Raw genomic sequence first — 24757 nt, forward strand, 5'->3', positions numbered from 1 at the left:
TCATACTCGCGCCAGCGTCAGCTACACCGCAGCTCGGGATTAATGCCCAACGCCGTCTCGTAACCACGGATGAATGAGGACGCACCCCAATACCGTCGGGCACCGGCACGATCCTCCCCGACATGCTCGACAGACGCACCCTTCTGGCTACGAATACGTGTGTTGCGGGCCGGCGCCGCGCTACGTAAACCGTTCCGTAGGTGACCTCGCCGCCGCGAGGCGGGATGGGCGGCGGTGCCGCGCGCGCACTTCTGTAACTTGTCTGCTCCGATCTCAGAATCATGCTGCGAGGCTGCAACGTGGATGCACTCGCCACGTCGATCATCTCAGGCATGGGTATCATGGTCATCGTCGCGTTCATCATAACGAATTGTGGTTTGGGCGTATAGGAAAGGTGTCGCTGGGTGGTTGGGGGAGTTCCACCTCTTGAAGAGGAGGAGATGAAGCGCAGGCCTGAGGTTCCCCTCGCGACGAACTACTTTGCTCATAAGGGCGAGTCAGTGTTTCATCTACTGACGTTCGGACGTCCGGCCGCCACCGAGCATTACCCATGCTGATGGTACTAGTTCGGGCTCTATGATGGATCTGAATCCGAGCAAGCATCATCCCGATACATGAGCCCTACACCCTTGTGCCACGTCAGTGTTCCCTGATCCCACAGAGCTTTTGAAAATAGAGAGATGACGACTATCGGACTCGTGTCGCACGGCGCTCGGGAGGCGATAACGCCTTGCTCCATAGACTCCATCCGGTGTTTAACCGCTGAGAATCCGGCACATCGAACATCCCCCGAAAGTTCTTAATCTTCGTTACTTTGCAGCGTACGCGAGCCACGATTGCAACTTGCATTCCGTGTCTAAATAAACGCCACAACCCCGATACAGTAATCCCATTTGCCACGCTTCACGTGATCTTTGAGTATACCCAGCCCTCCCACGCCCCCCTCCCGCCTTTCATCGCTCTCGAGTCAAATTGCAGGCCATCGCCCACACAACCTCCTTCGGCTGGTCTGTGCCAAAGCAGAGCGTACACCAACCTCGGACATCTCAGTGCTCGACTCTTTGGTCATGTCTCCGGCGTTGAGCTGCCCTTGTCGGTAACGATGAGGCCGGAGCCGGGCCGGTGGTTCGTACATTCCGTCATAATGTGTTGCCCCAGTATCGTACGGTGTAACGGACTACGTTGGTCAATGAGATGATTTTGCAGAACTTCACGGCAATAGTCGTAGCCGAGCTGTCTGTTATGGCAAGACTCGTGTCTACAGTTGTTGCCTTGCGAGTTGCAACGCTCTAGGGAACAGAAGGTGTCTGTGGCCCATGACTCGGCAAACAGGTTGCTGTTGCTGGTGAGCAATGCCTATCATAGCGCGCAAGTCTCGCATAGTGCGCTGACAATCGCCTATACTTACCGCGAATCGAACAGAATACTAGTAATGAAAGACGACGACAAAGCCACAAAGACCATGCAAGAACGCATGTGCCATGCCCACGATGAACCTCTGAAATTGCCTAGCCATGGACAGGGCCACCATCACCTAGCGACTCAACCGACCACACTTGCGCCACGCTGATCGTCTTTGTGTGCTGCAATATATAAGCATGCTACTTGCTGCCCCCTAACCCGACAGTACTCCCTTTCAGGGACTCGGTCTATCCATCCACCTGCCATTCTATCCGTTCTCAAGGCACCAAAACATGCACGGGATGTATGCTGCTCCTCCCACTCCGCGTATCTCCAACATCCAGGACTGGGTGCGTGCACCCTTGTATGCCACATTTGCGTATAGCTCGCTGACCCTCGTTCGTTGATACAGACTCGATCTCGCTCCGCGGGCGTAGCCGAGTGTATGCGTGCAGATAACGACGGCGCGTTCCCTGTCCTCGTCGAGTCTGAGGAAGGAGAGCCAGAGCGAAAGAGCCCCGAACCGTCTTTGTCGTCCTCGGCCACACTCACAGGCTCCTCCGATGACGAACCACCCTCGGAAGCCGAACAAATCAAACAAGCGTGGCGCGCTAAGCAGCAGATCCGCAAAGCAAGGAATCGGCATTCGCAGGTATATGAGAAGGAAAACGGGGATGCTATGCATAGTCCCGAGCTCGAGCTACCGGTCTTCTACGACCTGCAGATGCCTATGCCCGGCAGCCCGACGCCAGTGGCATTCGCCGAACCAGGGACCCCACGAAGTTTGACAAGGCCGGTGCCGGTGCCACCCAGGAGGAGGCCTCCGCCGACGTGGGACGGCGCCGTCCCTGCTTCACTGGAGACATCTCGCAAGAGCCCGACACTTTCGACGATACACGAACCTCCGACTGCGACGCGCTCCTCGACAATGCCGATGCCGGTGCCACCGAGGAGGAAGCCACCACCGACGTGGGACGGTGGCGCCTCGGTCCCCACCGAACAGATTCGCAGGAGCCCAATCCTCCAGACGTCCGCAGAGCCCTTGACCCCTCACCGCTCCGTCACAACACCGATGTCGATGTCGATGCCGTTGCCCCCGATGGACTTATCGCGCCCACCGCCCAAGATGTGGCGATCAACGACCATCGACGAGATCCGCGCCCCGACCGGGTTCTGCCACGTCGCCAGCGGCGTCGATGCACTCCTCGCGATGGAGCAGCAGCGCCAAGACGAGACTGCCCGGGTGCGAGCCTGCCAATCGGTGCCGCCTCCCTCCCCGCCGCCTACGACGGGCGAGCGATCGAGCCGATCGATCTTCCGCTGCTTTACGCCATCCCGCCCGCCGTCCAAGACGCGCTCGCGCTCGCGCGGCCGCCCGGTTATCAGCGGCCCATCCAACGTCCAACATGGCGTGTTCCTTGGTCCAGGGAGCATCGAGATGCCCCGCCCCGTCAAAGCGCCGCCATCGCCCATGCTAGCGATCAGCAAGGAGGTGGATTCGAAGTCTCCTCCCTCCCCGTCCCTCTCGGGCCCGCGCCCGCTTCCGACTCCGCCTCGGGACCTGGACCGCACGCGCGTTGAGGGCATGCTCGCCGCGCTCGGGCCGTGCCATAGTCCGCGAAACAGCCCCTGCCCCAGTCCTCAAGTGCTTAGCGCCGCCTTGGCCGAGAAACAGGAGCTCCCTGTGCCTGACCCGATCCCGGCTCCTATATATGCGCGACCGCAGCCCGCAGTGGAGAGAAAGATCAAGCGAAAGCCCGTGCCCATCTACGACGCGGAGAACGATGTGATCATATATCCGCAATCGCGTTCCTCCCCGGCCACGACGTCGGCATTGGCGTCGGCGTCAGCATCGAGCGATTCCGTGCATGTTCAGGACGGCGCGGAAGGGCGCAGCTCGGTAGATGGCCTCGCTGAACCGACGGTGCCTAGGAGCCCGAGCCCGAGCGCGATACGCGCTGCCCTCGCGTGGGCAGGCTCTCCGGAGGCGGACGGGGTTCTGGCCGATGCGAAGGAGGATGCAGAGACGCTGGTCCACGACGACGATGCCGGTAATGTGCCAATGGTCGACCCCGTCGCAACCAGCAGCCCATCGGACTCAGGCATCTCGTTTCTGCCTGACCTCACGGATGCAGCCGACGAGGTCGACGAAGAACCCAGCGCTGGCGCTGGTCGTGGGGCGGACGTGAAGCGAATCAGCATCTTGGAGCGGATCCTGACGGAGATGCGGGAGACGGTCGGCGCGGACGCCGAGAGCTGCTTCGAGGTCGACTCGGCGGTCGACTACGCAGCGGTTGCGGAACGGCTTCGCGAGCGCGCGCGTGCGATGGAGGGTGTAGACGACGACGATGACGACTTTGGCGATATCATTGTGGACGAGAACCCTATCTCGAAGATCATGGTGCATCAGGAGACGATTGTGAAGATAGATTGAGCATAAAAGTCTCAACGACGTATATACCCCTACGTAATGATTACCATACGCCATACATGCGCTTGGACGCTTTCCACTCTAACTGTTGCATGTTATATCTCACGCACTCTTCTACTCAGTTTTCATTTTGAGACGTTCTTTAATGACCATGCGATACGCATATATATTTGATATACCGTCACCGACCACGAAATCTGAACACTAGCACCAGTGAACGATCAGAAACAGCCTGACTCAGGCTATCCAGTTTCTCGTCGCATACGCCCTGACAGGCGATCCGTCTACCCCGGTCAAGTTCAGCGGCGCCACATGTACCGTCCACTCTCCTGCCAGAAGCTGCTCCAAGCCCTTCAGATTTTCGGCGATGACGCCTTCAGCCCCAAGCACCGTCTCGTGAACGCCCCAATCAGCATCCGCAGGCACGTCCCCCGTGTGTGTCTCGTCGGGGCTCAGGGTGTCGATGCCCACTGTCTTGACACCGGCGCGCATAATCCCCTGCGCCGCGTCGCGCGTTAGGAACGGGTGGTCGAAGTAGACGGGAGAGCCCCAGTGCCGCGCCCAGCCGGTGTGCACGAGCACGACGACGCCTGGCCGCATGCGCGCCTCGTATGCCTGCAGGTCATCCCACGTTATGCGGGCCTTTGGGGCAAGGGTACCCGCCTTTGAAACGTCGATGACCAGAGCGGGGCCGACGAACAGCGATAGCGGCAGTTCGTCGATGGCCGCGCCGTCGAGGACAAAGTGAGACGGCGCGTCAACGTGGGTGCCTGCCCGTTTCCGTCAGATCGCAGCCCGTGGTAGACGATATCAGTCCCTAGGGTGGGTTGCGTGCCGGTATGGGAGCCCATGGAGAGCGCGTGGACGCTGTAGCCGTCTTTGGGCACCGTGCAGGCTTGTTTGCAGCAGAAGGCGGGGTCGCCTGGATATATTTGAACGGAATCGTTCAGCTTGTGCGACAGGTCTACGAAATCGTTGGTCATGGCAGATATCTCCGATATGTATTCCGAGGTGATGATGGTACGGGTGAGAGTCAAGCTTGGCCCCGCCACGTACCACGGCTTCCTCTCCTACCTCCAACTCCGTCGCACCCTGACCTTCGGTCGCCTCCCATAATATATTCTACTTAGCGACAGCTAGAAGCGGAACGGATATACGCCACAAAATGCGGACGCCGAGCTCGATCGGCGTCTGGCTGCTGCTGCTGGCCTCCTCCGCGCTTGCCTTCAAGCAACAGGACTTCAAGCTCTGCAACCAAGCCGCCTTCTGCCGCCGCGGACGCGCACTCGCAGACCGCGCCGCCGACGACCCCGAGGGATGGTACTCGCCGTACTCAATCGACGCCGCGTCCGTCGCGCTCGCCGCGGACCAGGCGTCGTTCACCGCCGCCGTCAAGTCGGAGCTCTACCCGGACATCAAATTCGGCCTCGACCTGCGAATTCACGACGACGGCGTGGTGCGCGTCCGGATGGATGAGATCGACGGCCTGCGGCAGCGCTATAACGAGGCTGCGAGCTGGGCGCTCATTGCGGAGCCGACGGTCAGCCCGAGCGTCAAGTGGATGGTTGGGAAGCGCGACGTGCGTGCCAAGTACGGCGAGAAGGGCGAGTTTGAGGTCGTGGTGACGTTAGCACCGTTAACGGTGACGCTACTGCGGAACGGCAAGGAGCAGGTCGTGCTGAACGGACGGGGGCTGCTGCATATGGAACACTTCAGGAAGAAGGAGGAGGAGAAACCTGAAGAGGAAGTGCAGGAGGGTGCGCAGAAGGTGATCAAGACCAACCCCCGGGCATGGTTCGAGGGCGATTCGGAAGACGGATACTGGGAGGAGAAATGGAGCACATGGACCGACTCGAAGCCCAAGGGTATGTGCACGCGCCATTAATCACGCAGTCTACGAGCTAAGTTGTCAACCTGACTAGGCCCCGAGTCGCTCTCTATCGACATCGAGTTCCCGAACCATGGTGTCGTCTACGGCATCCCGCAACATGCCACGAACCTTGCTCTCCCCTCGACCACCGGTGATGAGGCCAAATACAACGACCCCTTCCGCCTCTGGAACTCGGATGTTTTCGAGTACAATGCGGACAGCATCACCTCTCTTTACGGCTCCATCCCCGTCATGCACGCGCACTCCGCTGACTCGACCGTGGCCGTCTTCAACGCCATCGGCTCCGAAACCTGGATCGACATCGAGCACCCGACCCCGAAGTCGACGAATACGCACTGGATCTCCGAGTCGGGCATTCTGGACATCTTCATCTTGCCTGGCCCGACGCCCCGTGACGTGTTCAAGCAATACGCCGGATTGACGGGCACGACTGCGCTGCCAGCGCAATGGTCACTCGGCTACCACCAGTGCCGGTGGAACTACGTCAGCTCGGACGATGTGAGGGGCGTGCAGAAGCGGTTCGACGAGGAGGATATGCCGTTGGACGTGATCTGGCTTGACATCGAGTACGCGCCGGACCACAAGTACTTCATATGGAAGGAACGCGAGTTCCCTGATCCCGTCGAGATGACCAACGACGTTGCGCAGTATGGTCGCAAGGTATGTGCCCCACCGTGAGTGCGCGAGATCATCCTAATAACGTCGTTCTGTTGCAGATGGTGGTCATCATTGATCCGCACTTGAAGCGCGCCAACGATTTCCCCGTGTACAAGAAGGCGTCAGAGCTTGACATCCTTGTCAAGCCGCCTAGCGGGCAGGGCGAGTACGAGGGTTGGTGCTGGCCCGGAAGCAGCTCATGGGTCGACTACTTCCACCCCGCCAGCTGGGCGTGGTGGAAATCGCTCTTCCAGACCAAGAAGACGGGAGACGACTGGGTTTGGGAACAGAGCACGGAGGATATCTTTATTTGGAACGACATGAACGAGGTAATGGGCGCCATTGCTTTGCTTTGGTTGTATTCTCTGACCTCATCGATGTATAGCCGTCCGTCTTCAACGGGCCTGAAATTAGCATGCCCCGCGACAACATTCACTACGGCGGATGGGAACACCGCGACCTTCACAACATCAACGGCATGTTATTTGTACGGCCTCCCTACGCAATATGATTGTGCAGATCTTGACTTCAACGTCCATCTCACAGACGAATCAGACGGCGCAAGGCCTTATCGCCCGTTCGAACCCTCCTAAGAGGCCGTTCGTCCTCACTCGCTCCTTCTACGCGGGCTCGCAGCGCTTCGGCGCAATGTGGACCGGCGATAACCTCGGGACCTGGGAGCACATGGCTGTCGGCATCAAGATGGTGCTCGCCAACAACATCGCGGGAATGACCTTTGCCGGCTGTACGTTCCCCTTCAAAGCCGTTCTGAGATTTATGGCTCACCGCGTTGCCCTCCAGCTGACGTCGGTGGGTTTTTCGGCAACCCCGAGTCAGAGATGCTGGTGCGGTGGTACCAAGTCGGTGTCTGGAACCCCTTCTTCCGTGCGCACGCGCACATCGATACCAAGCGGCGCGAGCCATACCTCCTCGACGAACCGTACAAATCCATCATCCGCGACCTCCTCCGGTTGCGGTACAAGATGCTGCCGGTGTGGTACACCGCGTTCCACGAGGCGAGCGTCACGGGCATGCCCGTGGTGCGCCCGCACTACGTCGAGTTCCCCCAGGACGAGGCCGGCTTCGAGCTCGACGAGCAGTACTGGATCGGTGGCTCGGGCCTCTTGGTGAAACCTGTGACCAAGAAGGGTGTCACAGAGCAGAGCGTGTACATTCCAGAGGACCAGGTAGATATTGATACAAAAATCAACGCCTCGCAACGCAGCTGACACTCTCGGACAGATTTACTACGACTATAAGACCTACCACACGTACCGCGGCGCCGCCAAGGGCAAAGAGGTCACGGTCCCCGCCGCGCTCCATCAGACACCCATCCTCATCCGCGGCGGATCCATCATCCCCACGCGCGAGCGCCCACGCCGCTCGTCCCCGCTCATGAAGTACGACCCCTTCACCCTCCGCGTCGCGCTCTCCAAACAGGGCGCAGCGAAGGGCGAGCTCTACCTCGACGACGGCGAGTCCTTTAACCACGAGAAGGGCGACCTCGTCTGGCGCGAGTTCAGCGCGGTGACGGAGAAGAAGACGGTGCGGATCTCGAGCCGCGACCTGGTGAACAAAAGGCCGGATGAGACTGTGGATGGCGTCGCACTCGTCCAATGGAACCCGCAGAACGCGTATGCGCAGAGCGTGGAGGACGTGCGCGTCGAGAGGATTGTCGTCCTTGGGCTCGGGTGCAAGCCCAAGAGCGTCAAGTTAGAGGGCGGTCAAGAACTTGACTGGGAGTGGACGGCAGGTGTTGGGGCTACTGAGAAGAAGGAAGGCCAGGCCAGCGTGCTGACCGTCAAGGATCCGCGGGTGCCTATCGCGAACGACTGGGCTGTCACGATCACGCTGTAAGAGATGCACTATCTAAATTCATGGATGACATATACCTTGCAAAAAGAGTCGGTTTCATGCATTTTGCGAGCACTTGTGAGACGATTACCACGAGAAGAAAGGAGGACAATCCGCACGTCTCTGTTGCCCTGCTGCCAAACCAAATGAATGCAACAATGTACAATGATATGTGAAAGCGTGTATGCGAGTCCCTCATAGGAAAATGAATGCAACAATGTACAATGATATGTGAAAGCGTGTATGCAAGTTTCCTCATAGGAATTTGTTGGTGCGTTTCTATCTAAGCCTTGTTTGTGGTTGGCAAGTCCAAGTCGTCTTTGCCAGCTTCGATGTCGCTGTTACTCCTGGATATCACCTGCTTGGAGTCCCATGCAGCGGTGTCGTCGTAGACCTCGCGTTCCCAATGCACTACGATACCTACAACAATGGGGTCAGTGCTCGCCGATCACCATATGCTAGGAGCGTGTTTTACCATTCGCAGGCTCTCCATCGCCAGCGGGTTCTCTGCGCATGGCGGATGCGGCCGGCCGCGGGGTACGGCTCTGGAGCGATACGGTGTGTCCGTCGCTCTGACTGTCGTCCGTGACGCGGAAATCGTCTATCCAGCGGCCGACGGTCGTAGCGAAGCGCTTCACCGCCGGCTGACGTTTATGCTCGGCACGGAGATTGAGAATGCTATAGATAACAGATGGCGTTCTTAGCGCTCCCGAAAGATTGCAGCTTGGCAACGCGGACTCACAGGCGACAGCATAAAACAGAGGACAGCTGAATACTCATAGGGGCGTTGATTGACTGTATCGATGCATCCGCTTTGCTGTCGATATTTGACGTTAGGGCATTTCGCCACGAATGCGGCCAGAACTTACATGAAGAATATCACGTTGACCCTGTGATACAGCGTAGATAATTCAAGCAGTTGCTTTCAGGAGAAATGAGATTCGCTTACAAGTTCAAAGCCGATATGGACAGGAAGTAAAGGATGCCGTCTCGCAGAAAGACCTTGATGAGCCCACTGGCGGTGCCGCTACGGCGATGTTTGAGCGCGCGCCACGTAGTTAGCCCGGTGAAGAGGAGGTCGAGTGTCCTATAGCATCGTTAGGCACGACGAAGCAAGCCGTACGAGTGGAAACTCTTACATAGGAGAGGCGTAGAAAGCGATGATGAACCGAGGACCCGCGACAGATGCCTTACCCGTCACTGAGTGCATAACGTACAGTCATTCAACGCGCTCTATCGTGAATCTGATGGGAGTACAAACCTAAACAAGGACCTGGCCAAGATGGCAACCTCGTGTAGTCAAACGCGAGGATGGGGACCGCGATCATGACACCTAAAAAGCCAGCCAAGACGGCTACAAGGAGGCAACCTATTCTCCAATCACGTGCGTACAGAGCGTAAACTCTGGAACGCAAATTGAGCGTGTTACGGATATTTACATCGCTTGGCCCTCACCGTAGCGCCAACACTGTATATATGTTCAGTACGATAATTCCTCGACGCGGAAGACTGAACATACCCATCTCAACACATAAGTCAATCGCGACGGCTAGACCAGGAAGAATGCGTAGTGACTTGGCACATGTCCTGCAGTAGGTGAGCATTCGTATTGCCATTGGCTCTTGCAATTGCACTCACTGCTCTTGCCAATCAGCGAAGAACCCTGTGAAGGCAGTGAATACGTTGTGGTTCATGGAGAGTCAGAATATGACACACAAACATCGGTCACTGGGAACACACGGGTGTCAGTGGCTTCTTCGAGCGATGGAAGAGAAGGCGAAGGGTCACTCACCGACAAGAACGACGAAGGTGTAGTACCGTACCATGAGGTACAAAACTTTGATGGGACTCCATGACACCTTCCATATGTATTTATACTGATACGTGGTCTAAGATAGTCTCTTCGTCAAAGACGTGGTACTCCCGTACCTCTTGTGGAAGGCATGCTAACCAGTCCTACAGAAGGCTATGTGAGTCGGAATTGTTAAATCATCAGAGCAGATAACGCACCCAGACCAACACGGAGGTAGTGCCTGCAATGCATCGATTCGTCGGTCACGCTGTAGCAAAAGGGTTATGGAGTACGCACTAGCAACATAAGTCTGTTAATCTGTGAGCAATTAATGCAACATGCTTTCGATGGATGTTGGCTACCTGGGCAACGTGAACAATTTGGTTGAGTCTCTCAACTTCGGCGGCGCTCATGGTGAGAGGGGGAGAAAAAAATGCAACTGCGTCTTTCCCTCCTACAGGCGGCATATATTTGTTGGCATTGCCGTTGCGGTTCGGAGGCTAATGGCGCGGATGTCTCAGTAACCAGGGCATAATATTCAGGACAAATCAGGCCGTCCTCGAAACGCGCAAATCGCTTGGAAGGTCTTTGATGAATGTATAGGCTGAGACACGGTTAACGTCTCAACATTCACCCAAGCGCGTCCTCCTCCGCCTGGCCGCGTCTGTATCACGTGATAGCCTTAAGGTGGTTACGTGCCGGGAGGAAGCTCGTCGATAGTGCCAAAGAACCTACCTTTTACGTCCAATGCTGTCCGACAGTCAGGTCTGCATCCGAGGGGGGACGGGGCGATATACGCTCTGCGAGGCCATATTCTGCGCGGTATGAGGCCGGATACGCTCTGCGAGGTCATATTCTGCGCGGTATGAGGCCGGATCCTGTCCATCTTCGATGTCCCGGAACGCTTATGTCGGCATCCATCGTCCTGGTCTGGTCCATGGAAAAGGACAGAGCCGCGGCGCCCCAACGAACTTCGTGCGGAGGAAGCCGGTTAAATTGGCCCTGAGTTTGATCTAGCATCAATCTAGCAATGCAAAACAGTGCAAAACTCCTCTTGCGCCTTTCCTATTTCAACCCCCGTCCGAAGAGGGTACCGCACTCATCGGGCCTTCCTATTCCTATCCTTCACTGCACGCGCCATGGCCATTTCCAAGGACGAAGTCTCCCTCATTACCGGTGCCGCTTCAGGTGAGACATCCTCTTTATCGATGCGGGAGGAGATCGTTCATATGTACCCCGACAGGTCTCGGTCGTGGTCTGGCGGAGAGCCTCGTTGCGCAAGGGTGAGTGAGTCGAATGCACATTGGGAGACTCGCCTTGACTCTTGGATGGTTCAGAGGCAAGGTGATCATCGCCGATCTCAATGAGGAGGCCGGAAGCAAGTTCGCTGCGGAACTGAATGAGAAGGCTGGATCAAGGTTTGCAGCTTGTTCATCGACACCAAGTAAAGATCATCTCCTAAGATACGGTTTTTGCCAGTGTTGCAGTTGCCTACAAGGTCGACACGACCAACTGGGACGATCAGGCGGCTGCTTTCGAGAAGGGTAAAGCTACCTTCGGTCGCATCGACTATGGTGCGTCTTTATGTCTCCGACCGACGAAATCCGTTCATGAAACTCAACGTCTTCCCGAAACAGTGTTTGCCAACGCGGGAATTGCGGAACTTCCGTGGCTACCCGCGTTCGATCCCGCTACCGCGGCAAACCGTCCGATCTCGAAACCCAACTTCGCGACGCTGAACATCGATTGCACTGGACAGCTCAACACGGCGGCGTTGGCGTTGCAATACTTCGAGCGTCAGGAGAAGGGTGTGAACGGCTTCCGTGGCAAGCTCATCTTGACGTCCAGCGTGATCGGCTTTTATCCGAGTACGACGATGCCGATGTATTCGGCTGCGAAGGCAGCAATCGTCAACTTTATGAGGGCGTCAGCTGCTTTCTACGCAGACAAGGACGTCACTATCAACTGCAGTAAGTCGTGACTGCTACAGCGAGCATAATTGACGACTCACCGTTATTTGCAGTTGCCCCCAACTTGGTCGGTTAGTACTGACCACCTGGACAGCGGCGCCAATCACGCCTAACGTAATATACAGACACCCAGATTGCCCCGGACGTTCTCTTCGTGCCCTTCCGCGAGCAAAAGTTGCTCACCCCGATTGATCTCGTGGTCAAACAGTTCATCGTACGTGACGTTCGCTCTTGCTTTCTACACTGGGGTGCTTAACTACCTTCGTCTTTCTTTAGAGCCTTCTCGGAGACAGCAAGGCCAACGGCCAGGCGGTATCAATTAACAGATCAGATGTTTGGGTGCACCCGCAAGATCAATTCAAGTTCGAGGAGAACTGGCCCGCCATCGACTTGATCGACCAGGAGATCGCCAAGCTGTTCGGGTACAAATAGTTTTGCATGTATAAGTAGTTAATCGGGGTAATTGGTGAGATCGGCGTCCATGCATACACTCATAACACTTGAGCATGAGGGTGAAGAGAGTAAGGACATGTAAGAACTCGTTGTTAGGGACACTGCACGCATGCCCTGGTCCACCAGCTGCGGGGTGTGGGAAATGCGTGATCACCACGTGCGCGCGCGCGGCACGCGTTTGACTGAGACTCGCCTGCGCGGATCTCATTGGAGGCCACCGACGTTACTCTGTGGCCCTCGATGCTGTATGGAACAATGGCGAACCATGTCTCCTTGGTGCATATGGCAACATCTGGATGCTCTGGCATCTCTCTTTCCAACCAAATCAATCAACCACGAACAAGCCCGGACTGCGACCTCCAGATATCTCTGCTCCACGAACCATATCACAGTGCAAGGCAGTCATGCAGCAGACACACCTCCAAGTGAATGAATCTGTGCAATCTGGAGAACATGACTTGGTCACATACTCGGATGGTGGCCAAGATGGCTACGCAGCGGCAGGATCTGCAGGACGCGTAGTGATGCCAGATCCTGCCCGGCTCAGTCAGGTGCCTTGGGACCTACGCGTCAAGATAGCATCCGTAAGTGGCATTCCGATCCAGCAAGTCGGAAATACACAGTCCTCACCTTGTCGTGATGTTCGCGGGCACACCCCCAGATCACCGGTAACTACATGCGAAACGCGTCCAAAGGTCACCACGTCGCGTCAGCCAAGTCTCCACCCGAGAATAAGGCCACGCAGAAGAAAATTACGGAGCAATGGCGGCGTCGAGGTCGGATGCTTTATATCGAATCCGAAGACCTGTGGCTTTTCGCGGAGTTGACTGACGAATCAGCGGACGCGTACCTGGGACGTGGATCCTCGCCAGAACCTTCTACATCTGCCAACGGAAGTGAAGAGCAAGGCTTGAGTAACGGTCGTTACAGACAGGAATGGCGTCGAGGTGTAATCTTAGACATTCATCCGATTGATCTGCCTATGCTGGCATTCCTACTTGACGAGCAGGTGGACGTCTTTGTTGGATATGGAGCTGCATCTGTTCCACATGCCTTCGATTCTGGGGTTGCAGAACAAGGGTCTCGGGACGAAAAAAGCAGTGACCCCATGCTACGAACGCACTCACATCGTCGGATGGCGGCCACTGGCTATCCTACCTCGAACGACGGCCACGCTAATCCAATATCTATCGATCGTGGAACTCTGCACAGGCCATCCGGACCTCATGATCTGGGTGGAGAACACGTTTCTACGGGGCTTTCGCGGCTTCGCAGCTGGGTTACGGATGTTGATCTTGGATCCGCTCCTGGTATCGTAGACCTTACCGACGAAATGGACATATTCACGGATGATGACACCCTCCGCGAGCCGCGTGTCTCAGATGCGGAAACAAATGGAACGCTCGTGGCCAAAGAAAATGATCGACGTGAACTCACTCACAAGGATGAAGATCTTCCCAAGCATAGGCGTGTTAGCCAGAAGATGATGAACATGCTGAAGAGAGTAGCAAGCATCCGTGAGCTCGCTGTGCGCCTGTACGCGATCCGCACTGACTCTTTGAGCGCGTTATTCTCACTGTAGGTCCCGGCACCGCCAATAACGCGACCTATAGTCGCCCTTGAACGTCCATCACCCCAAATTGTGCAGTCCCTGCCTCGGTCTCAAGCCCGGCCCCCGCCAGTGAACCACGATGTCTTTTTATTGCATATTTCCAATCCCCCCTGCCCATGCTCCTTCTTCTCCCTTATAATCCTGCTGCGAACATCGCACTTATCTTCAACCATCCTGTCGTGTGCTGGCAGTGTTCTCCAAGAGTCTTGGTTCCCGTATTGTCTGTAAGACAAATATTAATGTACTATCCCGTGTTACCTCAAACCTGTAATCTGCGTAGCTGCTTCCTATAAAACATCAGTCTGCCAATGGTGTAAAACGTCAGTCTGCCAATGTGATGATGTCAGTAGATCTTTTGGTTCAACGCGTACTCGCAAGACGTTGTAATAGCAGTGAGGTCGGAGTGCCTGGGCGGCACCGTGACACCGCGTGGATGCGCGCGTCGTGACACCGCGTGGATGCGCGCGTCGTGACACCGCGTGGATGCGCGCGTCGTGACACCGCGTGGATGCGCGCGTCGTGCGCACGCACCTTGCACCTGAACCTCACCCCGCCTCGCACGCAATGCGCAAGCACTGCAGGCTCATTATATCCGTATGCCGATGCTTGAACGACTGGAATCACATCTAAAACGCGGGCCAATCGAGTCAGCACGAGGCGATGACGGGTGTTACGTCGTCCTTCGGTGCATCACTTGAGAGACCGCATCCGAATTGCATCCTCCAACGATATCTGCCCAACGAGAGGCTCCCCATCCTAACCCCTCTCGTCGCTGCTGCTGAATGGTGCCTTATACACGTATGAATCGCCGAATATTGAGGTCGATTATTGGTTCCTGTTGACCAGCACGGATCTCATCTCCCGAATCATGGGCGAGGTCCTCCATGGTGAGCAGCGTGGCGTCCAACCGTCCATCTTGTTTGTTAACAGAAACAGTTTGATCAGCTACCAGGAGTCGACGTTGCGTCTACTGCACGATGCAGGCGTTCCTGTTGCGGTGTTGTTGCATGGTCTTCGCCATTGGTTTCATCGCTGCTTCCACAGGAAGTGGGGTGACGGGGAGAAAGACGAAGGCGTGGGCTCAATCAACCGCCTTTATGAGCCTGGAGGCGCGTGGCCTCGTGGTTGACAAAAGACCGCCGCCTCCGGACGCCACGCCTCCCCAGTAACAATGCGACCCGAAAACGTTTTGCCATCCAGGGCCACGGCCCTTGAGGCGTGTGGCACCGCTCCATCATGATAGATCCACAAATGAGTCACGAAACGCCCTTCAGCTGCTCAATCAATTGTGGTCGACTTCGCGCCGCGCGGCCAATTAAATGGAGGCTGCAAACCGTGGAGCCACCCATCTTGAGCCTCTCACCATACCCTTAGCATCACCATGCCCCGCGTGAGTCTCATAGATTATCTCACCGCGCATATACGCTGTGAGACGGGTTTAGCTGACGTGCTACTCGACAGGTTCAGATAAGACGACGCGCACTAAACCTGCAGCGGACAACCATAAGATGGGTGCCAGGTGATCGTCTGGACTTAGAAGACGCGTTGGACTACATCGTGCAAACGGCGACGAGGGTACACATCACACGAGCCGAGGCAAGGATCGTCTCCGTCCCAGCCAAAACACCTGCGCAATCATCGCCTGTGTCTCCTGCAAACGCCGGTTTACCTCAAACTGTTTCCGATGGCTCCACTACGCCGTCTTTATAGCCGGCTCTATCTCGTGTCGATGGAGGTTTTCTTGCTCTTCGAACGGTTTATGGCCTGCATCATTTGTGTTTGCCATGCAGTGGCAGCATGCCATTGACTCGCAAAGCCTGTCCTATCGATTGAAACCCGGAAACGCACATGTACAATAGATGAGAAATGTAATCTAAACATGCTTTTTACGATGCTGATCAACGCCTGTGTGCATGCGAGCTTCTGTCAATCTGTCGCCTTTCGCTGCAGGGTGCACGCCTAAACGCGCCCACGTGCATCTCATGTGACCGATTCACTGGGTGTTGGCTTGGCGCGAACACCCGTCTCAGCTTGCGTTTCCGCCAACCGATGTCCGCGGCAACCGTTGTAAACCCACCACAGCGAAGTTCTACTCCTTCTACCTCTGCCAATGGCGCTGGCTCTACGTCCCACCCGCAGAACAGCCCTTCCGGTCCCGCTCGCCATCGATTGCTCTATCGTGGAGCGTTGGCGTTACCGGACTCGCATCTCACATTGGATGGCATCATGTTCAGCATACCGACTGTTACGACCTCTTTGACGCCAAACAGGGCAGGCTCGTCGGCCGCTCTTCTGGACAACCCTCTAGCATTGGCTCTAGAGGTGATGCGCGGAAGACCTACGCTTAACTTTCTGGGCACAGTGAAGTTAGACGACATATACCTTCATCCGGACGACTGCGACGATCAAGCCGGTGTTTCCATGTCAGTTGAGAGTCTCCGTACCTGCCTCTCACGATCTAACGTTGCTCTACTGAAGGCATGTTCACCCCGACGCTACGTTATCCGTCATTTACTTCGAGAACGTCTTCTGCTTGGAGAAGGTGGACGCAGACCAGGGTGCGAAGAACTTGAGGACCAAATACGGTGTCCGGGTTGGTCTTGGTGGCGATGGTGAGCCCGTACCCTAGCACTGTCGCTTCTCGGAGAGATGTATGCTGACGCCACGCTGCGTATCGATAGAAATCCCTGAATTTGTCATCTTCGGCCAGCCTGATGAGTCTGCTATAATGCATCTCCGGGTCGCTCGCGTCCTACCACAACCTCCAGTACAAGCGTTATCACTCGGAACATCATCTGCGGAGAAGCGCATGCGCCTGCCGCGTCCTGACGATCCCACGCCGCGCAAGATACCTCTCACCTTCTTCGGGGAGAAAGTCACTGGCGACGGCAACGCTCGTGGTACCTTAAAGCGCCGTCGGGCTGACTCTAATGGTGGGGGTCCCTCGAAGATGTCGCAGAAGGAAAAGGCGGAGGATACGCTACGGCGGGCCCGGGAGGTAATGACAGGCGTCGAGTTTAAGCGCTCTTCTTCGTCGGCCTCCCTTGCGGGGCCGAGCACCACGCGAGCTGCGTCGGCCCGTCCGCCCACTGCCAAAACAAAGGGTAAATCGGAGAAGAGCAGCGACGCGTTGTTCCGGGTGCCCTCTGTTCCACTGTCGCGAACGAAGTCCGCCCCTTCGACTACAAGTGTGAAGGGGAAGGGGAAGGCTCTGGTTGCAGAACCAGACGAGGATGTCTTCGGTACGGTGGCGGCAGTTGCTAGTCGCGAAGACCATGAACCTTCCAACAAAGCGTTCCTCAAGCGACTTACGGTCGCCGCACTGAAAGGGGTTTTGCACGTGGACAGCGCGGCGATTGCTGAGGGAAAGGACGGACCGTCTAATGTTAAGGACCATCCGGAGTTCAAGGAGCTTTTCAACCATGTCTATCGAGGGGTGTCCTTCGCTGCGGTGAGTGCCGCAGACGCATCTCGCTACAATAGTGCTCAGGTTGCGTGTGACAGAGAAATTGCATGCGGGTTCAGTTGCTGGAAGCCGATGAGGGCAGAGTGAACATGGTGAAACGAATGATTGACTTGCACGTGTCTATGTATATCGGTGGTTATGGGGAATCCACGGAGGAAGGTGTACTCTAAGGATGATGTCGATCTCCTACGACAAACAACAGCAACGCGATCAAATCAGCCAAGAAGGCGTTTAGATATACACCAGCAGTTGAGACGCCTTGGACGGAAGAGCGCCAGCATCTGACATTTTCTGGCAACTCGGCAAGGGTCCACCCGCACTTCGCGCCAGGAGCAGCCAGGACATCTGGTGATCGCCGTCAACTGGACTTAGAACGTTTGGAGAGTTGTCGACGAACTAAGTGCGCTTAGCCCGTTTTTTTCTGCCACGAGGCATCTTGCTGAGCTGGCATCGCCAACATGAGCAAGGCGGAGCCGTGTCCTCAACGTCGTGCGAGCAACGCGCGCACATGCATGGGGCTGTCGTTCGATCTCCTTCCAATGTGAGCCCGAGCTCCTTCGCCCTCTCCTCCCCATCTCGGCTCCACCACTGTGCTACTCGGAATGGGTGAGATTTAACCACAGAATTACCCACAGAATGGGGTTTACCCACCAGTCGTGTGGATTGGTTTCACTCACATTTTGGGAGGTGTACCCCAGTGTGTGGACGAATGTCAGTGGATGGTTGTCACCCATTCCATGTCTGATTTAAACCACAGGCAATCATGGGCCCTCACCCATCTCTATCATCCATTTTGTTGGTTATATATACAGCTCGCATTCAAACACTGTACACTGACTCCCGTCGTCCCACGGTTTGCTCCCGCCCGCCTAATCGGGAACTGATCGATCGCGCCAGCGCTGCCGTCGCGCTCGCTCTCCCTTTTACGCTTAGGACTGTTGCAATTGTACATGGCCACGGACGGAATCCAAATGATTGTATTGACGACTCCGAAGACTATATGCTCAAATGCTACATTGGACACTTGTGCTTTAGGCATGCTTGGCATTCAGGCGGCTCCCTCAGGCTGCGCGCGGGTTGTGGGCTGCTGGCCTGCGGCCCTCGTCGTTGGTTTTTCGCGGCGTGGAGCAGCTCTAGATGGCGCCTGATTGTCGGAGGTTTCGGGGTGTGCTGGCTGCGTCTTCTGGCGCTTTCTCGGACGTGGCTTTGGTCGCTGCTCCACTGCCGTTGCAGCAGATGACGAAGTGCGCGAGCCCGACGGTTCGATTGGTGGACGATTTTCGTGGTCTTCGTCATTTTGGGGAGGCTGGTCCGAGCCGCGCCCACTGTGATATCCAGACTCAGGCTGGAACAGAGGGTGCTATAACTGATAATCCTCTCACAAAGCCCTGTTCTTGCCACGAGGATTGGAAAACCGGCCCATCTTCGCGTTGTACTTTCGCTTATTGCGAAAATGCTGCGATATAATCTCATCAACGGGCCAACAACACTCAAATTGTTTGAGATAATCGAATGACTCCATTGCCTGAAGATGCGACGTGAGTGGTTGGTCAAGACTGATGTGATACGACACTGACAAGCCGGTATATCTTGGCCAGGTCATCCTTAGGTTGACGCCGGAACGGGACACGCCAATCAAGCTGGGCAGCAATAGTCAAGTCTCGCACATGCCGCTAGTCATCTTTGTGAGCCGGAAAAGCAAATGATGGCAGCAAACTACTGACGCAGATAGCAAGATACAATTCATTCTTGTCAGCGTCACAACTATCAAGCCGCATTTTTGTCTGAAGATTATAACCCTTATTGCCAGCGGTCCCTTGCGGTCGGGGAATCTTCTCCGGTGTGGCTTTGTTACGGCCGGTGGGGCCAACCTCACCGTTCATCTTTTTCTCAAGTAAGCGGCGTCGATCTCTCTCTTTCTCCGCGCGCTCTGTCGGGTCCTAGGTTAGCGTAAGGTCTACTCTGCTCAGGTGTGACTCACCCTTTGCCTGGAGGAAGAGCTCCTTATAGCTCATTCCATTCTCGTCGATGCTGTCGTCATCACTGGCGGAACATCGGCTAACGTCAGGTGCGTATTTCTGCTTTCGGGGCTCGAGTTTCCATACCTGGCATCGCTGACCTCTTGGTTGACATCCGTAGCAGGCATGAGAAGTTGAAGATGCCGTGTGAGGGAGGGAGAAGGTTACAAAGCCTGAGTAGTGACATGGCGACGCAGAAAAAGGAAACTGATTGGCAATCCCCAGGTTTTCATTGGCTCCTGGCCGTTTTTACCTCAGGGTAAGTGCCCGCGCCGACTTGTCCTGTTTCTGATCCAGCTCGCTAGATCAAAACTCAACCTCTTACCAGCCCGGCGCTTCACCACCAGAGCCGCAAAGCCAAGGTACGCACCTCCTGAATCCTGCGGTGGCATCCGCTGATGTACAGCAGATCTGTTAGTCCACATTCTACCACCGGCAACGCGAAACGTGGATACATTTATCCTGATTCCACGTCGCTGTGCCTCTTATCGGTGCTCTCCACACTCCTTGGGACCAATCCTTCATCACCAACACCGCAAAACCCAGGTATGCACCTCTCGAATCCTGCGGCGTCACCCACTGATGTCCAGCAGATCCATCATCCCGCACTCTACCACCGGCAACGCGAAACACGGATACATCTATCCCTCCACGTCGCTGCACTTCTTATCGGTGCCCTCCAAGCTCCCTGGACGAACGCTTCACTGCCAACGCTGCAAAACCCAGGTATGCACCTCCCGAATCCTGCGGCATCACCCGCTGATGTCCAGCAGATCCGTCATTACACATCCTACCACTGGAAACACGAAACACGGATACATCTATCCTTCCACGTCACTGCGCCTCTTATCGGCACCCTCCAAGCTCCCTGGATGAACGCTTCACCGCCAACGCCGCAGAACCTCTGTACGGCTTCTCTCACCTCCGCCCTCAGCCCGTGTCACTACTCGTCGTTCTCGCTTCATTGGCAACACTCCGCCTCCAACCCAAACCACCGGCGCACCAGGTCAACCGCCAACGCCGCAAAATCTCTGTACGGCATCTCTCACCTCCGCCCTCAGTCCGTGTCACTACTCGTGGTCCCCGCTTCATCGGCAACACGCCACCTCCGACCTGAACTGCCGGTGCACTAGGTCATCCATCTATCGCCAACGCCGCATTTTGCAGGTTTGTCCCTTTGTCAATGTCCTCGGCGTCTCTCACCTCTGCCCTTAGACCATTCATACGGAATGATTGGCCGCCGAGGTGGGCGGAAGCCTACAGCTGCACGACCTAAAAAGCACGTCTGCTCCTGTGGATGTGGTAAACTCGTGGGGGACCGTGAAGATCTACGGCATCGGAAGGCGAAAATCGTACCACAGCCATCAGCACGGGCTCAGAACATCTGGTCAACTGTACAGCATACTACGAGCAATGCCATTAATACACTGCAACGGACGCTCAGCTGCTCATCCAAATCACCGTCTATATCTACTGAGATTGATGCTACTACCATGCCGGATCAATGCGAAGATGTTCATGTTCAGGACCCATGCGCTATGGATCTTGACGAATCAGTCTCAACATACGATGCTTACGATGCAGTTGCGGAGCAACACAATGTCTGGAGATGTCGACAGCCTTGGGTTGAGGATGCCACCGATGATGAAGATAACGAGGATGATGACGAAGACGGGAGGTCGGACTACAACATCAACGAAGAGGATGAAGATGAGGACACGTATTTCAATCCCATCACAGCATATGAAGCCCTCAAGGAGGGTTTCGAGGACGCTGCACGTGCTGCAGGTCAGTTTATCGCAGAGCATAATCACAACATTCGCTTACCAGTACTGTAGGCACTCAGCTTGATGAGGAAGATATAGCTATTCTCCGGCTGTTTGCCCTCAAAGTCAAGACACATATGAAGACGGGTGCATTCGAGAAACTTCCATATGCATTTCCAACCCAGGATGTACCGTCGTGGAAGGCTACTCAGTCGCGAGCTGCCGTTCTCTCCGCACTAGACCCGGTATTGTATGACTGCTGTACCAACTCCTGCTGCTGTTTTGTTGGACCTCATTCATCCCTCGATGCCTGTCCTTATTGCAAACAACCGAGATATGATGTCGCCGGCCGTCCACGATCACAATTCCCTTACCTACCGCTTACTCCACGCCTCAAGGCATTCATGGAATTCCCAGCCACAGCAGAACAGATGCGATATCGTGCACATGAGCACTCGCATACTCCTGGCACGATGACTGACATTTTCGATGGAAATCTCTACCAACAACTCTGTCGTACCCGTGTCTCAATTCACGGTCGAGATCTTGGCCATAACTTCTTCTCCGACCCACGGGATGTTGCTCTTGGACTCTCGTCCGATGGTTTCGCACCTCACAAGCGGCGGAAGAAAACGGCGTGGCCGCTCATTCTTTTCAACTACAACTTACCACCCGAGGTCCGCTTTCACACCAAGAACATCATTCCCGTCGGGGTCATTCCTGGACCGAAAAAGCCTGTCGACTTCGACTCCTTTTTATGGCCATTGGTCGAGGAACTGTTACGACTAGAGATTGGGGTCCATGCTTACGACGTACTCTCTGGCAATTACTTCCCTCTCCGCGCGTACCTCATCATCGTGTTCGGCGATATTCCAGCCATTTCTATGATCATGCGGATGAAAGGCCATAATGGACTTTCGCCATGTCGATTCTGTCATATCCATGGCCTCAGGATACCAGGCTCGCGTGCCACAACGAACTACGTCCCGCTGTCACGGAAGCGGCACCCCGATGTTATATCGGATCCAGACGCCATCAAAGTATACCAGCCGGAGGACCTTCCACTGCGCTCGCATGACGAGTTTTTGAACCAGGAGGAAGCAGTTGAGAGAGCATCAACCGAAGCAGAACGCGAGCGACTGGCGAAGACCTCGGGTATCAAAGGTGTTCCACTCCTAAGCTGCCTCGCCTCGCTCTCCTTTCCAGCATCTTTTCCCTATGATTTCATGCATCTGATCTGGGAGAATGTCATCAAGAATCTTATTCTCCTATGGACCGGCGAGTACAAGGACCTTGACACGGGCTCCGAGGACTATAAGCTCGACAAGAAAATCTGGGATGCGATCGGGGAAGCTACTGCAGCATCCGGCAGTACTATACCTTCTGCATATGGTCCACGTCAACCGAACATTGCGCAAGACAGGTCAGGGTGCACGGCTGATTCCTGGTCTTTCTGGACGCTATATATAGGGCCCGTTCTTCTCAATCGGCGCTTCAAGCATGAGAAATATTACCGACATTTTATCGACTTGGTTTCTCTCCTTGACCTGTGCCTCTCGTTCGAGTATTCTGACGAGGATATCAAGGCTATCGATGATGGCTTTATTGCTTGGGTGCAGATGTACGAGAGGTGAGGATCTTTCAGAACCATGTGCGCTTCAAGTCTAATCATCTTTCAAAGGATATATTATCAAGACAATCCGTCACGCTTATCTGCATGTCCGGTGACCATTCATGGTCTCCTGCACATTGCAGCCAGCATCCGAGCGACCGGTCCAGTGTGGGGTTCATGGGCGTTCCCAATGGAACGATACTGCGGGTCGCTTCAGCCAGCCATCACAAGCCGCCGTTTCCCCTATGCAAGCATTAATCGTTACGTGCTCAACAACGCACGATTATCGCATATCATGCTTAAGTACAACCTCCATGATGAGCTATCTCTGCGCAAGCCAAAGACGCCACGAGGTGCTATCCTATTTAACGAATGTAAGCTTGATTCTATATAGCTATCTCTCTCTCCAGCCCACTAATGAGTGTTGCATTTGTTGAGATCCCACTTGTGTACTCATCCCGCCATTCCGCTCTGTATCTGAAGTCCCCGCCGATGTTCATGGGAAGATTCTCCTAGCTCTGGCTACACGCTACGGCATTACAATCACGGCCGCCCGCAAGTTTGTTCCCCATAGCCTCGAAGAATTTGGACGCTTGCGGATCCTGAACGACGGTGACACCATATCTGCTATACACCTTTGTCCAACATCTGGCGATGATCGCAGAGATGCCTCTCACGTCCGCGTTAGTAAACTTCTCCCGAATGTCCATCCGTACAACTCATAAACCTATTACTTCAGTATCAACTCCTTGTTGACAAATATGCACGCCAGCGTAATCGGGTGCCCGAATATGAAGATCATACTTTCTTCGGGCAGTTGCAGCATATCTTTGTGTTGCGACTGCCCAAATCGCAGACCCTCAAGACCAAGAAAGATGAAACAGTGTTATTCGCAGTCATTCGGTCTTGTGATGTTACCCGTAAGCATCCGCGGCTTGATATTCACTACTATGAACGCACTGGACGTCTTGAGGTCGTCGATATTACCGCTATCCAATGTTTGGTTGGACGCATCCCCGTGCCCACTACCAACGAATGGGCGATCATTGATCGCAGTGGCGCTCTTGCTCGTGCAGTATTTGTAGGACGCTCAGATGAGGACAATGAAGAGTATACGTAGTATCATAATTACTGTGTACAATAGATTCCGGTCGAGGGTGCCGATCAAATCTCGTGTCGTGTGTGCCCATCATAGAGGCCTGCGTCTTGGGTGGTGGGCAAAGTTATACGATGCGGCACCAGCGTGCCCCTCGCGTCTTGGTCGGTGACTCCATGCTGGTGCTGCCAGCCAGCGGGTACCAATCGAATGTCGTGTCGTGCGTCAGACGGCAAGGGCGGGGGAGTGGAAGCTGCGAAGGTCGTATCGTGCATGCGCATCCCGGAGGCCTCACGTTCTCCGGTGTTGGGCAAACTTGTGCGACGCGGCACAAGCGTGCATCTGGCGTCCTCACCGGTGGCTCCATGCTGGCACGGGGGATGGAAGCTGTGCCGAGCGCGAGCGCATTGGCGGCTCGCGCTTGGCGTTGGGCGAAAGAGGGCATGGGGGATGGAAGCAGTGTACGATACTTTATGACCGCACCCTGCATCAACTAAGGTGTGCGCAGCTACGAGTGCAGGCGTGACTGTCGAAGACAGGGCGCGGTTGATGCCGAGTGCAGACGCGACTGACGAAGAGGACGGGGCACGTTTGACGGTGAGGGCGGGGGGCGATTGACGACGGGCGGGGCGCGGCTGGCAACGGGCGGGGTGCGGCTGACGGTGAGGGCGGGGCACTGTTGACACCATAGGCTTGACACCGAACGCGGGCTCAGCTGACGGCAAGTGCGGGGCGCTG

The 24757-nt window shown here is 55.6% G+C and overlaps 13 protein-coding genes across 13 annotated transcripts; 9 read left to right on the top strand and 4 right to left on the bottom strand.

Moving 5' to 3' along the window:
- Positions 1–96: 96 nt before the first annotated feature.
- Positions 97–996, bottom strand: PUNSTDRAFT_54084 (uncharacterized protein). Its single transcript, XM_007386089.1, has 2 exons — positions 885–996; positions 97–821 (listed from the first exon to the last, which is right to left on the bottom strand). Exon 2 carries the CDS (start codon positions 737–739, stop codon positions 575–577), a length of 165 nt encoding a protein of 54 aa, XP_007386151.1. The 5' UTR covers positions 740–821; positions 885–996; the 3' UTR covers positions 97–574.
- A 698-nt stretch (positions 997–1694) lies between these two features.
- PUNSTDRAFT_127351 (uncharacterized protein) lies at positions 1695–3912 on the top strand (the record flags this gene model as incomplete). The annotated part of the gene is made up of 2 exons (XM_007386090.1): positions 1695–1751; positions 1814–3912. The coding sequence occupies 2 exons, from the start codon at positions 1695–1697 to the stop codon at positions 3833–3835; spliced, it is 2079 nt and encodes a 692-aa protein (XP_007386152.1). The 3' UTR covers positions 3836–3912.
- A 157-nt stretch (positions 3913–4069) lies between these two features.
- PUNSTDRAFT_121801 (putative cyclase) lies at positions 4070–4815 on the bottom strand (the record flags this gene model as incomplete). The annotated part of the gene is made up of 2 exons (XM_007386091.1): positions 4070–4602; positions 4668–4815. The coding sequence occupies 2 exons, from the start codon at positions 4813–4815 to the stop codon at positions 4070–4072; spliced, it is 681 nt and encodes a 226-aa protein (XP_007386153.1).
- Positions 4816–4997: 182 nt separating this feature from the next.
- PUNSTDRAFT_72315 (alpha-glucosidase) lies at positions 4998–8237 on the top strand (the record flags this gene model as incomplete). Its single annotated transcript, XM_007386092.1, has 7 exons — positions 4998–5697; positions 5755–6383; positions 6440–6709; positions 6766–6867; positions 6927–7125; positions 7182–7567; positions 7623–8237. 7 exons carry the CDS (start codon positions 4998–5000, stop codon positions 8235–8237), a joined length of 2901 nt encoding a protein of 966 aa, XP_007386154.1.
- A 280-nt stretch (positions 8238–8517) lies between these two features.
- On the bottom strand, positions 8518–10439 carry PUNSTDRAFT_136519 (uncharacterized protein; the record flags this gene model as incomplete). Its single annotated transcript, XM_007386093.1, has 16 exons — positions 8518–8654; positions 8710–8912; positions 8977–9051; positions 9104–9124; positions 9184–9321; positions 9374–9434; positions 9496–9638; positions 9690–9702; positions 9754–9821; positions 9873–9897; positions 9951–9962; positions 10027–10111; positions 10164–10190; positions 10245–10267; positions 10324–10336; positions 10389–10439. 16 exons carry the CDS (start codon positions 10437–10439, stop codon positions 8518–8520), a joined length of 1095 nt encoding a protein of 364 aa, XP_007386155.1.
- Positions 10440–11322: 883 nt separating this feature from the next.
- PUNSTDRAFT_72162 (NAD(P)-binding protein) lies at positions 11323–12007 on the top strand (the record flags this gene model as incomplete). The annotated part of the gene is made up of 3 exons (XM_007386094.1): positions 11323–11444; positions 11506–11600; positions 11664–12007. 3 exons carry the CDS (start codon positions 11323–11325, stop codon positions 12005–12007), a joined length of 561 nt encoding a protein of 186 aa, XP_007386156.1.
- Positions 12008–12853: 846 nt separating this feature from the next.
- PUNSTDRAFT_136521 (uncharacterized protein) lies at positions 12854–14031 on the top strand (the record flags this gene model as incomplete). Its single annotated transcript, XM_007386095.1, has 2 exons — positions 12854–13033; positions 13111–14031. The coding sequence occupies 2 exons, from the start codon at positions 12854–12856 to the stop codon at positions 14029–14031; spliced, it is 1101 nt and encodes a 366-aa protein (XP_007386157.1).
- Positions 14032–16110: 2079 nt separating this feature from the next.
- On the top strand, positions 16111–17697 carry PUNSTDRAFT_136522 (uncharacterized protein; the record flags this gene model as incomplete). The annotated part of the gene is made up of 4 exons (XM_007386096.1): positions 16111–16484; positions 16540–16673; positions 16743–17512; positions 17566–17697. The coding sequence occupies 4 exons, from the start codon at positions 16111–16113 to the stop codon at positions 17695–17697; spliced, it is 1410 nt and encodes a 469-aa protein (XP_007386158.1).
- An 878-nt stretch (positions 17698–18575) lies between these two features.
- On the bottom strand, positions 18576–19673 carry PUNSTDRAFT_136523 (uncharacterized protein; the record flags this gene model as incomplete). The annotated part of the gene is made up of 6 exons (XM_007386097.1): positions 18576–18852; positions 18910–19052; positions 19105–19200; positions 19252–19457; positions 19509–19570; positions 19633–19673. The coding sequence occupies 6 exons, from the start codon at positions 19671–19673 to the stop codon at positions 18576–18578; spliced, it is 825 nt and encodes a 274-aa protein (XP_007386159.1).
- Positions 19674–19730: 57 nt separating this feature from the next.
- PUNSTDRAFT_136524 (uncharacterized protein) lies at positions 19731–20678 on the top strand (the record flags this gene model as incomplete). The annotated part of the gene is made up of 3 exons (XM_007386098.1): positions 19731–19804; positions 19851–19907; positions 19964–20678. The coding sequence occupies 3 exons, from the start codon at positions 19731–19733 to the stop codon at positions 20676–20678; spliced, it is 846 nt and encodes a 281-aa protein (XP_007386160.1).
- A 704-nt stretch (positions 20679–21382) lies between these two features.
- On the top strand, positions 21383–21946 carry PUNSTDRAFT_29710 (uncharacterized protein; the record flags this gene model as incomplete). The annotated part of the gene is made up of 1 exon (XM_007386099.1): positions 21383–21946. A coding segment is annotated over one exon (564 nt), but the record flags the coding sequence as incomplete, so codon positions are not given.
- A 195-nt stretch (positions 21947–22141) lies between these two features.
- On the top strand, positions 22142–22945 carry PUNSTDRAFT_28999 (uncharacterized protein; the record flags this gene model as incomplete). Its single annotated transcript, XM_007386100.2, has 1 exon — positions 22142–22945. A coding segment is annotated over one exon (804 nt), but the record flags the coding sequence as incomplete, so codon positions are not given.
- A 105-nt stretch (positions 22946–23050) lies between these two features.
- Positions 23051–23230, top strand: PUNSTDRAFT_30856 (uncharacterized protein; the record flags this gene model as incomplete). Its single annotated transcript, XM_007386101.1, has 1 exon — positions 23051–23230. A coding segment is annotated over one exon (180 nt), but the record flags the coding sequence as incomplete, so codon positions are not given.
- Positions 23231–24757: the final 1527 nt, after the last annotated feature.

Source organism: Punctularia strigosozonata (assembly GCF_000264995.1).
Source record: "Punctularia strigosozonata HHB-11173 SS5 unplaced genomic scaffold PUNSTscaffold_10, whole genome shotgun sequence".
Taxonomy (NCBI): Eukaryota; Fungi; Basidiomycota; class Agaricomycetes; order Corticiales; family Punctulariaceae; genus Punctularia; species Punctularia strigosozonata.